General features: G+C 31.2%; 1 protein-coding gene across 5 annotated transcripts in view; it reads right to left on the bottom strand.

Annotated features, from left to right (window-relative positions):
* Window positions 1–13,071: 13,071 nt before the first annotated feature.
* The window catches only part of LOC110031844 (geranylgeranyl transferase type-2 subunit beta 1-like), a 34,656-nt gene continuing 29,606 nt past the window's right edge, over window positions 13,072–18,121 (bottom strand). For 3 of the 5 annotated variants that reach the window (XM_020735262.1, XM_020735263.1, XM_020735264.1), the window contains 9 exons: window positions 15,576–15,669; window positions 15,351–15,504; window positions 15,169–15,285; window positions 14,554–14,620; window positions 14,321–14,469; window positions 13,997–14,130; window positions 13,797–13,895; window positions 13,637–13,712; window positions 13,072–13,511 (listed from right to left, as the gene is read on the bottom strand). In XM_020735262.1, the coding sequence (XP_020590921.1) occupies window positions 13,414–13,511; window positions 13,637–13,712; window positions 13,797–13,895; window positions 13,997–14,130; window positions 14,321–14,469; window positions 14,554–14,620; window positions 15,169–15,285; window positions 15,351–15,504; window positions 15,576–15,629 (948 nt within the window). In that variant the 5' untranslated portion in view covers window positions 15,630–15,669 and the 3' untranslated portion in view covers window positions 13,072–13,413. Of the gene's footprint in view, window positions 13,512–13,636; window positions 13,713–13,796; window positions 13,904–13,996; window positions 14,131–14,320; window positions 14,470–14,553; window positions 14,621–15,168; window positions 15,286–15,350; window positions 15,505–15,575; window positions 15,670–18,121 lie in introns of those variants that run through there. The other 2 variants (XM_020735261.1, XR_002294775.1) reach the window with 2 other exon arrangements.

Raw genomic sequence — 18,121 nt, 5'->3', positions numbered from 1 at the left:
CCTCAGGCGAGGAAAAAGTGGGAGCTCTGAAGTAAGAGGCAATATTCTCCCAACCTAACCACAGAATTAGGGATCAAACTCTGGATTAGTCACTGTTCTTTATGCATTTAAAAGAGGGTAAAAAATAGGATTTCTCCTATTGGCACAATACAATTATATATATTTTTAAATGATTTTAATTTCTTCACAATCCATATACTCATTGTAAAGGGCAAGGGTGTTTTCTTAAATTTAAACTTTCGTCACAAAAATTTTGTTTAGTTTATAGAATTTTACTTCTGAAGTTTAGCAATTAGTTTAGTTAACTTAGTTCTTTTAACTGCATTTTATTTAGCATACACTCAATTATTTTAGATTTAAATTTCGTACTTATGTTTTAAAGTTTGAATTGTGTTTTACCTTATATTCATAAGAATTTATTCATAAGAATTTCCAACTTTCTTGTGGGATCGATATCTAGAACTCCATTAGAGCCCTTTATTACTTGAGCAATATGTATACTTGTGAAATTACGGATTTGGTAGTTTAAATATTTTAAAAGATAAAATTATTTTTACTAAATTTATTTCTATTTGGATTTGATTTGCATATTTATTATTAGCACTATCATGTGTGTGTTTTGTCATATTAAAAAATATTTACAAAAATAATACACAACAAATCTGCGCATCAGTAGCCCAAGCATTATCTGATGTGATAAGCATATTTTCACTTTCTATACTTATTTTAAAATATGTTTTAAAATGTATTTTAAATTTTTCTTTAAATTTTTATTTGGATTTGTACCTCTCCTAATTTACACATTGTTACGTATCTTACATATTTGTATTCTAGGATTCATGTGATTACTCCAGCATTTATTTTTTTCCTACACATACCTGCTTGTTAATTACCGTTACTTTATGTCATTCCAATGTTGAAAAAAAAGCAAGTTTGGTGGGGAAAAATATATACCTTTTTACAAACCTGCAAGCAGTTCATATAGTTCAGTAAAAGATTAAATTTTCATTTGGTAATTTCTGTTAAGACTTCTGATTGATTCAACATTCTTACCATAATCTATTAAAAGCATATAAATGTTCTTTAAAAATTATTAAATTTAATGAGTTAATAATAAGATTTCAGACCTTAACAACTTCAAACTTTACTTAAAACAACTCACAGATTATTAAAGTGTTATTTAAATATTAAGTAGCAAACTAAGAATGTTTTAATCTTTTTAAGTTCAATTTAACCTAATTAATGCAATATTAATTTTTAACTATAAAGGATAACTTGGAAGTGTAACATTAAAATATTAAATGTTGACTCTATTGCTTAAGAAGCACTCCCCTCCTTCACACTTAAAAATTATGAAAAGAAAAAAGTTGTCACCCGGGTATAGTAATTCTCAAGAGAAATAGAAAAGAAAAAAGAAAAACAAAAGAAAAGTCAGAAAGTGAAAAATCCCATAGAAGATGCTTGAGATTGGCACAACAAAAAATTCAAACAAAAAAAAATGAATCAAGAAGGGTATCTAGTGGGACTTAATTGATAAAACTTTTCTATGACTCTTTAAAAAAAAACTATTTGAAAAATTATTTTTAAAGGAAAAAGTTAAGAAAATGTTGAGTTTGCTAAAACATTAAAGGTTGGTGAAAAAGATTTTAAATAACACCAATTTAAGGATCTTTAGGATTTTCTTAAGGAGAGAATGAATAGAATTAAGGAAAGGTCAAGTTATTAACTATTAAAGATAACTATTCCTAATATGACATTTAAACACTTTTATTTAGTTGTGATAAACATGTTGAATTGTTAGAAAACCTACAAGAGTGCATGTTTAATAGTTAGAAAACCTATAGGAGTGACAACTATCTTCATAAAATTCTTACTCAGTCATGTGATTACTTGAGGGCAAGTAATAGGGTAACTTTGGGGTATTGACATGCATCAATTTTACATGATTTCACTTTTTTATCATGCATTTTACTTAATATTTTACCTTATTTATCATGATTTTATTTTTATTGAAGGTTCTTTACGTTATTTTTTCATATTACAAGTGTCAAACACGTAAAAAAAAAGTCAAAATGTGTGATATAGTGTGGTCTAGCGCGGTCATGTCATATCTAGGAGTGACCACATCAGTACTGTCGTGACCATGTCAGTTTCATGCATGGCCATCTCGAGTTCTGGCATGACCACGCATAGGACATATAGAACTCATATTTTACTTTATTTCATGCCTATTTTGGGCCTATTGATAGATTTGAAAATTTATAATGCCTATTTTTAGAGGCCTAATGTAATATTTAAATATAAATATCTATTTGTGTCATGAGAGATCCCTCTCTTGGCCTCTTGGAAAGAGATTCTGCATCAGAGAGGAGTTAGAGGCTACTGGAGGTAAGGGTTGGAGAGAATTTGAGTGCTCTCTTCAAGGTCTTATTACTCCCTTGGTGGAAACCTTGAAGGGTCAGTTTTCTTTGTTTTGCGAGTTGTGAGAGAATTATATGAGAGGAAGCATCGGTGTCATTATGGAGATGATAAGTTATTGCAATTTTTACATGTTTATGTATCTTGCAATGAAATCTTGCATACTTTTCTTTGTTATGATTCCTTGAAGATGTGTGGCTAATTTCATTCCTTATGTCTATGTGATGTAATGGTAGTGGATTTTATTGTGGTTTTTATGTAATATTTTTTGTTGGCATTTTCTTTGTGCTTTCATGGCCTATGTTGTTGGTTAACTTATGAATTTCATTTACTCCTAGTCTGGCCAATTAGATGTTAAAATATTTAATGAAGTTATGATCTCTAACCATTACATAGTGGAATCAAAGGTTTAAGCACAAAATTTTGAGAGGATGGACATATTCCCGTGGAATTTTGCAATCACTTAATGGGATCGAAAAAGTCAAGTGGAATGTCATGAGGATTGAAGGAGCCTCAACTTCATTGATTCTAGGCTTATTTTGACCTAGACATAGTCATAAGGAGCAATATATCCCCATTGATAAAAATCTATGGGATCGAAAAAGTCAAGTGGAATGCCATGAGGATTGAGGGAGCCTCAACTTCATTGATTCTAGGCTTCTTTTGACCTAGACATGGTCATAAGGAGCAATATATCCCCATTGATAAAAATCTTGTAGGAAAATATTCAGTGAAGTCACGATTCCCAAATCACAGTGGCACGAGCCTCATTATTCTTGAAGGAACTAACAAGATTTTTCCCGGTATTTCTGTTTTAAACTGTCTATAATTTACTCTATTGTTTTCTAGAATCTTAGGATGTAAACCTTATTGTGCAATCAAGCCAAGCTAGGTATACTAAATTAGTAAAGTAGAGTTTTTTTCTATGGAATTAATTGCTAACACTTTCCTTGTGGGATTGATATGCAGACTCTTATACCACATACTACTTGACATGTGTACTTGCGTTGTACGACCAACTTTACTTCTTGGTAAGTTTTCATGCATCAATGTCAAAGATATAAAAGAAAGCAGTCATCGGTAAAAGAGGAGGAGGAAGAAGAATAAACAAAAGAGAATTAATGAGCTATAATAATGTTATATGAACAATATTCACATATTCTTAAAAAAAAATTAAAAAAGGAAGTTTTGTTATTTTATATGTTTGAATGTGAAATGCTATGTTAAAATTTGAATTTTTATGATTATATTTGTGATATTTTATACATTGTTATGTATGTATGAGCACTCTTTTTTTAGTATATATTTATGGTGGCCTTTTGCTAAAAATTAATTAAAATTTTCAAATCAAATATTAGCTTTCATATTTATCAGTAGCCAAACTGATAAAGTTGGTTGTCGATTAGGATGACAAGTTTACTTATCACAGTTGGTTTAATGATGATTTTTGCACTAAATGGCAGGTTTATCTATTGTGGTCAGTTGGAGCTTTATGTCAATTAGGCTCCCAATAAAGTGTTTAAGAAAATTAGGAGCCTTTTGGCTTGTTTACATACATGCCAAATGAAATATTTTTTTATTGGATGCTAGGTTGTTGGAAATCCAATGAGAACTTTTTTAGCATATGCTTAAATTGTTTGGCAATTAAAACCACTAAACTAAACCAATGGAGACTCCTCTATTTCTTCATAATATAGATTTAGAATCAATAAAAAGGTCAATACTATTGACAGATTTGCTTAAATTGTAACAATAATTAACTTTGATATAACATCTCTATATTAGTATCTTTACTTATGATTAATCAAGTGTATCGTAGGCTTATATCAATATTGAATCATAAGAATTTTTTAATTCTTAAAGGAATTTTATTAGTTGAAGAACTTGAGTATCAAGTTTAAAAGCTTTGTGCAAATGTTTATTTTTATTCTCTTATGCATTTATGGATTGACTTAATTTTGGTAATTCTAATGGCTCAGGAAAAACAAACATATCAACTTTAGATGTGAAAATTTTCCACTTATACACATCTTAAATTGACTACATTTATGAATTGAATTTTATTAGAAAACTAAGCTTAAGAATCAAATTAATTGATCATGAATTGTGGGCATATAAAGGAAAGCAAGACCTATTATTGATCAATCGAAAATTCAATAATGGAGAATCCAAAAATGACTGTAATAAAAGGTAATTCTAGAGTATATCCATGGACAAAAACTTTAAATTCCTCTAGAAGAGTATCCTCCACCAAGAAAAATCTAGTTAAGGCCCCCATGTTTGCTATTAAATCAGTAGGATTATTTTCCTCTCTAAGTGTACGAGATCAATTTAAGTGTAATGCTAGTAGCAGTTTAAGAATCTTCTTCCAAATAATTAAGGTCTCCCATGAATAGTTTCTTAGTCTAGAGTCTAAAAATTATAAAATAGTCCATCACAATCAATAAATTCTAAAATTTCATCCTTTTAGCCACCGCTAAGAAAAAATTAGAAAAAGAACTAAGAAAGGATGACATGGTCCTCAAAAAGTGAGTAATAATTCCATTTTTGATCTCTAAAAATCCCACCAACACCAACAATCAAGAACTTAAAACAACCATTTACTTTAACTTTCATGAAAGGGGAAACAGGTTTCAGCCAATGAAATAGTTGAGCGAACTTAATCATCCTAATTGAATGGAGATTAGTGAAAGTAGAGAAGATCTTATCCATTCCAATAGTAAATCTATCAGATTTCCTATATTAAAAAGCTTTAGAGAGAAAATATTTAATATATACAATAATGTTATCAAAAAAGTGCTACTGATGTTTTCTACAGTTCCTCTTCAACCAATTTAACCATCAACAAATGAAAGGAATCAAACTTTGAATGTAGTTCAGGTTGTTTTTCCATCCTCAGCACTCCCAACACTGCTTCATAGAATTATAACTAGTAGTTGGCATGAAAATTTGAAATAATTGACATAAACTTCTCCAAAAAGCTAATGAAAACCTGCATGAGAAAAAATGATGTGAGAAAATTCCTCTTTTTTTCAACATAGCAGGCAAATGGAGGGAAATCCTAGCCACTTGAGTTTTAAAATATTGTCAATTTGTACGATTTTAAAATGTAGTCCCCATACAAAGAAAGATAGAGAAGGCTTTAGAAAACAATTCTAAATAATGTCACTCTTTTCCTGAGTTTGATTCCCATATAAATTTCTAATAAATGCTTTAGTTAGTGGCAGGTTGTTATGACACTTGCTATGGAGTATATCAACTCTAGTGTATCCACTAGTATGCTGGAATCATAATTCACCACATCATTGTGTAAAATTTCTTGAAGTTTTTGCTTATTCCAATTATTTGCAGTCCAGCCTCCAAATTAAACATAATTTTAGTTTTAGATTAATTCTTAAAGGGGCCAATAAATGCCCAATCATCTAAACAAAATTTTATGTAGCCCTCCCCAAGCTCCCAAACAATAAGTTCCTCAACCTTCTCTTTTACTTTTAGCAATTCTTTCACACCAAAGAGTCTAAGCTTGGCAGAGACAAATAAAGGATGAGAATGCTTAAAATATCTTAATTTCATAAATTGAGCCCAAGGGACCCTATTAGATCTCACCTTTATCCATAATTTGTAGTAGTTAATTTCCATGGATTTCTTGAAAGTTTTGAAATCCAGCCCAAAATCTTTGTTTTTTTTTTTTTACAGATTTTGTTCCAATATGTCCAATGCATACCCCAGCCATTACCATCCTAAAGGAATTTGATGAAAATTTTCTCCATTTTTTATTTCATGGTAGTATTCATCTTCACCACTTAGAAGACATAGAGTGGAAGAGTACTTGAGACACTTTGAAGAAGAGTGAGTCGGCCTTCAAAGGATATCATAGAATTTTCCCAACTTTGGATTCTATTTTGGATCTTATGAAGCATCTCCCTAAATAGCATTTTTTTACTTTTCGCAGTATTTAGTTGGAAACCAACATATTTAAGTGGGAACTTACTGATTCTGAAACCAATGGGTGAAAACAACTAGTTGAATCTATCCATTGAAACCTATTTACTGAAATAGAACTCACATTTTTAACCTTGGTGAACATGATAACAGATATTTTCTCAAACTTGAGGAGTTTGTACAGCTATTTGATATTTGTCTTGCTCATGTTGCAAAAAATAATGAAATCATTAGCGTATGCAAGATGTGAAACTAGACCACTCCCTTTAGTTTTGAATCTTGAATTTGGATGTGTGCTATAAAATTGATTATTTATTCTAGAGAAATAATCCATGGAAATAATAAAAAGAATGGGGAAAAGTGGAACTCCTTGTTTCAACCCTCTACTTGATTTGAAGTGACGATGGTTTTGGTCATTGATAAAAATGAAGCAGTAATTGTTGTGAAGAAACATCTTTATGAGGTTGCAAAACTGTCACTAGTGAAGCCCCTTGATTTAAACACAACCAAAATGAACTCCCAATGTATTCTATCATACGCTTTCTTCACATCAATCTTTAAAATACCATTACCACCTCTATAAGTTGTTTCCAGATTAAGCAGCATCTCCTAGGCTATTAAAACATTCTTAGGTATGTTTATACCTGCAATAAAGACACTAAGTTGAAGACTAATGATTCCATTAATATTTTTTTGAAGTCTCTTCACAATTATTTTTCTAATGATCTTAGAAACTTTTGTAAGATTGATTGTCCACAATTATCCCGCTTATATTTTAAATTCTCCTTAATTAGGTAGTAAAACAATAAAGGGGCATTTGAAGAATTTATGAGGGAAACTACCACAAAAAAAAACTCTGCACTGCTTAAATTAATTGATTTTTAATTATGTCCTAAAAGTGAATAAAAAAGTTTGATGTGAAACCATCTAGTCTTGGAACCTTATTAGCATCAATAAAATGGAGAGCATTCCAAATTTCATATTCTTATGAGGGAACACTAAACTAGGAGTTTGTAGTGAGATCAGAAGTGGATGAGGAAAGAGTGTGATCTAAATCCTAAGAGTGTGATCAAAATCCTGTAAGAAAACTTCAATAGGCTGAAAAGCTTTTCGAAATACATAAGGGCTCTTTCAAAGATTTGAGGTTGTGAATAAAACCAACAGCCAACCTCTTCTTTAATTTTTAATATAATATTCATTTGTCTCCTTGATTGATACAAACTTGAATGAATTTTGAATTTCTATCATCGTCAACATAGCTCATATATTTAAATTTTGGCATAAGGAAATTATTTCATTTTGAATTGCCTCATTAAGTTCATTTTGAGCTCGAATCACATCCACCTCATGGGGGCTTCCTCATTTTTTAAATCAGTTTTCAGCTTTAGAACCAAACTCTTAGCATCAACTACCTCCTTATGAGCATCATCAAAAACCTCCCAATTCCACTTCTTCAAATGTATAGCCATCTTCTTGTGCAGCAACCAGAGATCAGTCCAGGGAGAGGAAAAGGAACCCATCTTCTAATTGTTGCTTATTATTTCTAAGAATGTCATTTCAAGCCCATACATTCAAAGTATGAACTGATTCTTCACATGTTTGGGAATACAATCCACCTTAAACAGCAGAGGGGTGTGGTTTGATCCTGTCTTGATCACCTTGGCAACCTCCAAGAAATGGAATGTTTGAAACCAACTATGGCTTATAAAATTCTGTCTAGCCTCTCAAATATCTCACCTCTATTCCAAGTAAGGATGTTCCCAGTAAAATATGCTTCAAACAAACTAGTATTAGTAATATTATCAGTATACTTTTCCATTAGTTTGAAATCAGACGGTCTTCCCCTTTTCTTCTCAGCAGAAGTAGCAATAGCATTGAAATTATCTCAAACCTTCCAAGGGTTTTCTACATTAATCATGTGAGCACCCAGAACAGTCCAAAGATGATCCTTATCAGCAAAAGAACATCTAACATATATGACAGCATGATAACAGTATGATGAAGCCGTTGAACCTGTAGGTGCAGGAATTGTTGATTATCATCCAAGAGTTTTACTTTGACATCATTTTTATTAAGGAACCCAATTTTCATGTTACAATTATAAATATACTTAAGTTTCCCCAGTTTTTTTATGGTTTAGGAATATTATTAGCTTATATCATAGGTTCTCAGAGTGCAAAACATCTTAAATGGATTTTCATGTTACAATTATAAATATACTTAAATTTACCCAGTTTTTTATGGTTTAGGAATATTATTAGCTTGTATCATAGGTTCTCAGAGTGCAAAACATCTTAAATGATGAACTCTATAAAGATTCAACAATCTATTAAAGGCAGTCCTTTTGGCAATGCCTTTAACATTCCAAATGAGAAAATTAGTCATGAGTAATGGATCTACTCCTTCTAGTAGCCCTAGAAGGATCTCCATCGTCAATATTAGCTAAAATACATGTTGGAAATAAACCACCCTAGTACATAGTTGTAGTTGGATTCATGTAACTTAATTCTTTTTTTTATTTATCCTTTTGTTTTTTGAATTTACGAACTTGTCAGCCCCCTCCAGCACATTTCTAGCATCAACCATATCATTAATCCCCACCAAGAATTGGGTGTCTAAATGCATAGGTTAAGTTTGATCAGATCAAGCTATGTCAACAGCTAATCCCAATATTTCAGTAAATCAACCATCTCTTTCAACAGCTAACTGTGTGCATGCAAGTGACAGATTACTAATCATAGGGTATTCCTCAAGTTAAGTATGGATTTTCACATTAGTGCCTTGTCTTACATATCTATTAGACCTTGTAATAGATGATCCTCGGGTGTAATAACAGGTAGCTGCATTCTACCTGTTACTGATTTCAAAATTTTCAGAAGCAACTTGTGCGGGACTTAAAAATTGTTGGTATGTTGCTTGCTCATCCAGAGCATTTTTAGACATGTTTCTCTGCTCTAGCTCCTTATTTTCTTGGAAGTCCTTTTTGAGCCCTTATTTTAGGATGTGCTATAAAACAAGTTTCTAAATTATGACAAAAATTTTTGCATTTGCTACAATACATAGGTTTATACTCCACATTGACTTTTTCCAATAACCATTGTTCATTGTACCAATCCCAACCTCTTCAAGTAAGTTTTGAGTGATGTCTCCTTCAACCATGACACTAGCAGCAGATGGTCTATTACGGGTGTCAGTAGCAAGATCCACTTTCATTGGTTTACTAAAGATTGCTCCTAATTAATATAGAACTTCATTAAAATAGTGAAGCCTAAAACTAGTGAAGGTGATCCATATTGGAATAATAGGTGATTCAAATTTAGGGTCAAAATTAGTTGTCCATTTTAGCAGTTTCATTTAGGCATCCTCAATGTACCATGGTTTGCTGCAAAACATTCTAGCATATTCTTCCTCCCTATTAAGTTTAATAAGAATGTGTCTGCCATCTAAAGCTCCAATTTGCCATTCACCAATTATTTTTAGGTTCCCAAAAAAAATTTTGATGATGTCCATTTGTTAATTGACATAAGTAACTTACTAACAAAAACAAATTCCAAAGTTTCAACTAGAATAGGAGTATCAGTTTCAAATAAAAAATGGTTGGCTTGCCCCTTTTTCTACTAGCATTAATAAGAAAACCATCCTCATTTCATGCCTCTAAGTGGTCATGAAAGTGTTTTGGAAAAATCAGTGCCTTAGTGTCAAAAGATTTATTGCCTTGAAGTAGCTCAGCAAAGGTAGGTGCCACCATTAATCCTCATAAATGCTTGTCTCCAGCCATCCAATGCAACAATAAACCAATGTAACTGTAATTCAAAGTGGAAAAATCAGTGCCTTAGTGTCAAAAGATTTACTGCCTTCAAGTAGCTCAGCAAAGGTAGGTGCCGCCATTAATCCTCATAAATGCTTGTCTCCAGCCATTCAATGCAACAATAAACCAATGTAACTGTAATTCAAAAACATTCACATCCTCCAAATGACATGAAGGAAGTAGAAAAAGCAATAAGAAATCAAAAGTAAGGAAAAATTCAATCTACTCCAAACAAAAAACATACAAATTATGCTAAGTAAATCTTATGGATCAATAACATGAAACATATCTAAAATTACATTCAAATTGTAAATTTTCATTTATTTTTATACTAAATTAAGGAAATATTTTTTTCATAAACGTATTTGCAAATTATATACTTTTTATATTATTTTGCATTTTGGGAGACCTAATTTTGTTACCATATGTGTCCATCAATGCCCTTCTTGTGAAGAGACTCATTTTTTATATATATAATAATTGATTGTATATTGAGAGAAGTGCATCATGTGTATCTCTACATATGCTCATGTCTGCATTTAACTTGTATAATAACACTTAACTTCTTTCATCTATTAAAAATATAATTGCTTTATTCTTAGGTGAAGAATATTAAAATTTGGTATCATACTCGTTTTGGTTTATCTATATTAGCTTTTCTTAACTGAGCCATCACAAGCAAATGAAAGTAGCATTCGTCACAAAAATCTAAGATCTAAAGTGTCCATCTATTCAATCATCTTGAGCTAAATTAAAGCCCATACTTCTCTCAATCCATTAATACATTAATGGTTCATGTACTTTGTAAGTAAGAGTTAATGGTTGAATATTTATTCCATTATTAATGGTTGCCAAGTTATAAAAAGACTTTGAAGAGTTCTCTTACAAAATAGAAGGAGAATGTAAGGGTGTTCTTTCCCCATCAAAGGAAAAGATGGATGGCATTATTTAATGGAGTAAATAGTGGAATCTAAACTGAGAGAAACTAGAGGACGAACATATGTCACTCAACTCATGTAAAAAAAATTTCACTTGTCATTTCACTTTGAATTGTAATTTTTTGGATGTTATAGCTTGCTTTACTTTGTTTACTTTCATCACATTAACAAACTTAAATGTGGATTGGATGGTTGAGCATAATACGACTAAAACACACACGCATATATATATATATATATATATATATATAAATATGTAGAAACATTTCACATATGGAAATGTTTGTAAAAGAAATTCAAAGTGAGTTACAACAATACGCTTTTTTGTAAATGCCATAGTTTTAATAAACGAGACAATTGGAAAAAAACATAAAATGAAGGATCAATGAAAATATGATTTGAAGATAAAAAGCTTGAATTAGAAGAACATTGATAAGGTATAAAATATGCAATTTTAGAGAGCGTGATATAAACAAATATCAATCAATTTTGTTAAAAGATAAAATAATATCTAGGGTAATATATTGAAACAACTTGAATCAAACATATAGAAAAATATGAATATAAATAAGGATAAAGCTCCTTAATTATCACATAGCTCAAACTAATAAATGCATCAAGCAATTATTTATCTTTGTTGGCTTCCATTGTCACCTTAAATATATATAATAGGTTTACTGCTTGCCCGTGGTTTTGAGTTCTTATTTGGAAAATGATTTTTGCCCGTTTACCTTTGTTCAATACATAGTGGTCACATTGCTTTCAGGGAATCCAATAAACCTGCTGATTTTTTGACCAAATGGGGTGCATCGTCTGATGATATTCAACTTGGTTTTGTTCCTCCAATTGAGCTGGCATGATTTGATATATTTCCCTTTTGTTAGGACTAGACTTTAATCTTTCTGTTTTATACTTGTAATTTTTTACTAATCAGTAGTAGATTTTTATTTGCTCATATATATATAGTTCATTCATTTACATGATCGATTTTTTTAAATTCTTATGTTTACTCAGTTATGTAAATAGTAAACATATGAATATAAAGTGAATTTTTAACAAATGAGCTTTGATTTTTTTGTCAAATGCATTTGTTCAATTACAGCCTAAAATCCCCAATCAATCACATACCTGCCATTAAAATTTGATGTCATCATGATGCTCCTCCAATGTGGTAATCAAGCCAAACAATAGGGCTGGAGAGTCTTGCTACAAATTAAACCATAAATGAGAGATTGTTAGCAATACCCATTCTCAACTCAGGTTCTTCATATGGCCAACTTTGTAAAGCTAAAATTGATTTCCACATCGACACAATGAATATTTTTATTTCCTAAGTTGTTCATCATTTTTTAAATTTATAATAATACTTGTTCCAGGTATAATGTGCCATACAACAAACTTATCAATTTAGTAGCCATGCAATAAAAAGGATTTATGGATTCCCCCCTATGATTTTCAGATGAATGTTAATTTATTTCAGAATGAAGTTTCTTCGACTATTACTAGATATTAATTGTTTTAGAAGCATGGATTTCACCATTAGGCAGAACTAAATCGAAAAGCGACTAAAAGAACACGTAAACAGGCCGTCTTGGCATCGGGCGCAGTTGAAATATAGGAAAGCTATAAATAAGAAGATTGCATGCCAAAAAACTAACTTAATTATAAAATGAAACACAGATCTGTCTTCCATATACAAGTGATTTATATAAGATATAATTGACAGATCTAATTTAGATGAACATAAAATCGAGCATAAATCAATGCTGCTTGTAAATAAAATTTAAAAAAAAACTATTTTTATGAGTGAAAATATCAAATAACCATTTTTAAAAGTACTGAAAAATCTAAAATTTGAAAAATAATATTAATGAACCAAAAAATCCAACCGATGGATGGTTACACCATGAGAAGTTCATATGCTACAAATCTCACCTATAAAAAGCAAACAATAACAAAGCTTCTATATTACAAATGAGACGTTTCACATCAACTATAATAAAACAAATGACAGAATATCTAGTGCACATCTATATTACAAGTCCAATAAAACAAATGCCAAAGCATCAACTCTGATGAAACTTCTCATCTTAGACGTGCTTTTTATCCAGCAACCATAACCAAATATATATCCAATAAATTTTCCAGCTTTTAGAAAGAATGGGCCAATGCACATTATTAATAAGTTAACGATGTGGCCAGCTTCAATCTTTGTACTTTATGTATTGCAAGAATAAATCACCTATAACACAATTTTCAGCCAGTTACCGATTAAATTCTTGGGATTCCAGAAACTGGTTTAACAAATCAGCACTTGCTAAAGAAGATCCTATTCACGACATCAATGGGCAATGCATAAGCCGGGTCAATAGGCTTCAATCCTGCATACTCCATTAGTGAAAGACCTGCATGTCACATGCAAAAAACATCATTGAACAAAATCTGGAGTTTCAACCAGCGGAGAAATAGAAAGATGGCACAATTTTATGGAGATTGAGAAGAAGAAGAACACAAGATAGAAAATAAGTACCTGCAACTCCAAAGTAGGTATGGAAAACATCAACAGCATTATCTGGCCTGTCAGAAATTCCCCCATTTTCCCGGTCCTGCCATATTCCAAAATATGATAATAAACATAATTGAAATGGCTACTCGAAGGATTCACATGTAAAAGGATTATAAAAACAAACCTGACAGTTTAAAATGAACTCAGTGAGTTTACTTTTATCAATCCAATGCACACAATCAATCATAATCAAGCTTGAAAGCACCCACCAGGAGTAGCAGACCTAGGTGGCTTATAAAAACAAAAAGTTAATACCTTTCATAAAATAAATTTTTTAAAAAAAATTAATAGAAAAGAAATAAATGCAATAATCAAAACTCCCACATCAGCAAGCTTCTCAGGGCGTCCATTCAAGCCGCCATCTGTGCATTGTCGCTCGCATAGCCACCAACCAAGAAGATCCCTATCAATGTGGTGCAGAGAACCGGTTATAGAAAGGGCGCCCACACAGCAGAAGACTGCAGTTGTGGCGGTGCAGAAGCATTGATAATTAGAGGTGAGAGAAAATTTTTAGAATATGAGATTGGATAAAAAGGCATAACAAACTATCATTAATTCATAAATCTGGATATCCATAAATGAGGCAAAGCATGAATGGATGCAAGAATTCAAGTTAAAGGCACAGAGAACATGCATGATGCAGCATACTTTGTCCAGCATGAGATTCGCCCCCGGGTGTAGCTCCAAATCCACCGTCCAAGTTTTTGCAGCTAACTATGTACTTCACAGCCTTCTCCACATTGATTTTGTCCAGAGAGTGTAAAATTGAAAGACAACATATTGCACAGTAAGAAAACCTGGATAGAAAAAAAAAGTACTAGAAACTTTTTTAATGTGGCGTCTCCTTTAGACCGTAAAAGAAATTAGGATGGATGGTTTACCTGGTATCAATTTCACCCCACATATCACCAGAGAATGATCCATCTTCGTTCTGTAGCCCAGCAACATCTAACATACTTATTTAAGCAAAAGTAATAACCAAAATAAAAACACCTCGTGTGAAAATATCACTTCTTAAGCAAAAAATAAAAAGAATTAAAAACAGAACTGTGTATAGCATGCCAATTTCAGTGGTAGTGGCGTGGACATGCTAATGAAAATTAGAGGCAACTGGTAAGAACACTAGAGCCAAAACATAACATAGGTCATGATTGCTGCTACCAAAACCTATTTTAGAAACTGGTTGTCTTCTGCAAGCAGATGCCAATATTTTACCATCGGTGGCAGCTCCTGTTGGTCTTTAGGGATCTGGCACTATTTGTTCCAATTTTAAGAAGATGAATGAACATATTTTTAAGGCTGCTATCAACTTTTATAAATAAGTCATAGGTGATTAACCTTTAAAAAAAAATTTTTACTCTAGTAGGATAACACTAGAGGCTAGTGTTTTGGAAATCAACTAAACTGGAAAATGCCATTGCGTGTGCAAAACAATTTGATCATTCACATGGAAAAAATAAACAAATTCAAAGCTAAGAATATTTTATGAAGGATACATTTAGAGACCTTATCTATGTCCAGAACATCAAGCCTATTAAAAAGGGCTAAAATCTGAACTGCACTAAGCGTGTATAGAAGATGAGGATCAAGCCCAACAGTTCCAGAAAAGCCTCCTGCAATTAATCGCATTATAATTTCCCATTTTGTGTTAAAAGACGCTGCAGTTGTAGTAACTTACCACTTTCTTTGTCCCAGCATGACATCAACCAAGAGATAACCTCTTCTTGATCAATTACTGCAATATTTTGGAGAAGATCTAGAGTGGTCAAACCCCAATATGCACCATTCATTCTCAAATGCTCCATCACCAAAGCCTCAAAACTGTCTTTTTTCTGGTGGTCAAAATATATAGTTTAAAAGGGTTCTGTTAGTTAACTCTGAAAAAGATGAAGAAAAAACAAACCTTTTCAACTGCGAGAATGTACTGTACGTGCTTGTGAACTTCCAATTCTCCCATCTCTCCACAGGCACACCAATCAATCACAGAATATCAATTTCTGAAAGTAAACAATATCAATGTTTTTCATATTTTGCAGAATGAAAGGTATAAACTTTCAGAAATCATCATATTTTGGATGGCCACGTTACAAAATCAGTTGATTTCAAAGTTCAAGTCTTACAAGTAATAACAAACGCGATCTAAATGGAAATTCATTTGGTTCATTTATAATCAAAGGCGGATGGAGCCTCTGAAGAAATAACTACTATATAATTGTCAAAGAGCAGCAGAAAACATAGAATTTCAAGGAAATCAATATCTAAATCCATATAAAAATAAAGAAAACATAACTAAGATAATAATAATGTATGGGGCGAGTAAAATAATTAGCAAATGATCCAGCTGCAACTGGAAAGGCAATAAACTCATAAATTGTTCAGCTCTCCAATTAGGATAAATATTATAGACCCTCATAACGTTCCCACATGTAATGAGAGGAATATAATGGAAGACGTATTGCAAGAATAAAGCAAAAGAAAAAACAGATGTATTTTTGATGGCTTGTTTGGGATCAATTTTTCTTTTTATTTTTGTTTTTATTTTTCTTGTCTTTTAAAACAAGTAAAAAATGGATCATTTTGATCATTGTATAAGTGTTAGGACGTCCCCTGAAAGCGACGTGCTATATAGCCTGAATACGGTAAAAAGTGTGTCAGGCCTGCTACACCGGCGCCAGGGTGTAGGATCAAATGTAAGGGTTTTCACATTACGGACGGATACAGGTAAAGAAATTAGTCCATGAAACTAACGAAATTAATATTATGATAGGATATTGGAATATAGATACTCTGAATGGTAAATTAATGGAATTAGTTGATATTATGATTCATAGAAAAATTAATATCTTATGTATTCAAGAAACTAAATGGGTATGAGATAAGGCTAAGGAGATTGATAACCTTAGTTTTAAACTTTGGTATTTTGGTAAGATTCTTACTAGAAATTGTGTAGGTGTAATTATAGATAAGAGTGTGAAAAATAATGTTGTAAAAATTAATAGAGTTGAAGATAAAATTATAGCTCTTATCAATTTTACTAAGATTTTTAATATTATATATGCTTATGCCCCTCAAGTGGTTTTAGATCTAGGGTCTAAAGATAAATTCTAGAATGACTTAGAAAACTTAATAAAAATGATCTCTTGAAGAAAGAATTGGAGGAGATTTAAATGGACATGTCGGTAGAGTAGTAGAAAATTTCAGAAATATTCATGGTGGCTACGGTTTTGGAGTGATTAATAAAGAAGGTAGAGTTATTTTAGATTTTGCTTTAGCGAATGATTTTATTATTAATAATACTTTATTCAAGAAAAGTAATGAGCATATTATTACTTATAAGAATGGAGTTAATAAAATACAAATTAATTATTTTCTTATGAAAAGAAAAGATCATTGAGAACGTAAAGATTATAAAGTCATTTCAAGTGAGGATTTAAGTACTCAACATCATTTGTTAATTTTAGATTTTAAGATGAAGAGTTGTAAAATAAAAAACACAATAAATCATTATCGTAGAATTAGATAAGGATATCTAAAAGACAATAAAATTATTTTTATGAGTAAAATTTAAGATTTCAAAATTTAGGGTGTTCATGAAGAAACAAATTCTATGTGGGATAAAGTAAAAAAACGATTAAACAAAAAAAGTTTCTTTCAATAAAAATATTTTGTGGTGGAATAATAATGTGCAAAAAAAGATAAAATACAATAAAAATAGTTTGGGGTGGAATAATAATGTGCAAAAAAAGATAAAATATAAGAAGTTATGTTATAAAAATTGGTTTAAATGTAAAAGCTTAGAGAATTGAGAAAATGTAAAAGCTTAGAGAACTGAGTAAAATATCAAACAGCCTGCAGAGAGTCTAAAAGTACAATTTGTGATGATAAAAATTCTGTTTTTTAATGATATTTATAATAGATTAGATACTAAGAATGGTGAAAATATATATATAAACTAGCCAAAGAAAGAAAAGAAAAGTAAAGACTTAACTCAAGTAAAGTGTATTAAAGATGAAAATCAAAAAGTGTTTCTTAGAAAAAGATATTCAACATAGTGCATGAGTTATTTTGATAAACTTTTTAATGGAGTTTCTGAAAATATGATCGACCTTAGTGAATTTAATATTGTTAATAGTAATAAATCGTTTCATTTTACCGTCGTATTAGTAAAAAAAAAGTTGAGGCTTTAAAGAAGACCAAGGGTGGAAAGTCTGTAGGACCTGATGATATCTCAATTAAAGTATGGAAATATTTAGGAGATTTGGGAGTATCTTGGCTTACTAAACTCTTTAATATTATTTTAAAAACTAAAAAGATGCCTGAGGAGTGGAGGATGAGTATTTTGGTCCCCATTTTTAAAAATAAAGGGGATGCACAAGAGTGTGCAAATTACAAAGGAATTAAGTTTATGTGTCATAATTTAAAGTTATGGGAGAGGGTAATTGAACATAG

This window comes from Phalaenopsis equestris, unplaced genomic scaffold (genome assembly GCF_001263595.1).
Source record: "Phalaenopsis equestris unplaced genomic scaffold, ASM126359v1 Scaffold000851, whole genome shotgun sequence".
In the NCBI taxonomy this organism is placed as follows: domain Eukaryota; kingdom Viridiplantae; phylum Streptophyta; class Magnoliopsida; order Asparagales; family Orchidaceae; genus Phalaenopsis; species Phalaenopsis equestris.
The sequence above is the reverse complement of the archived record's forward strand: the minus strand, read 5'-3'. Positions and strand labels throughout refer to the sequence as shown.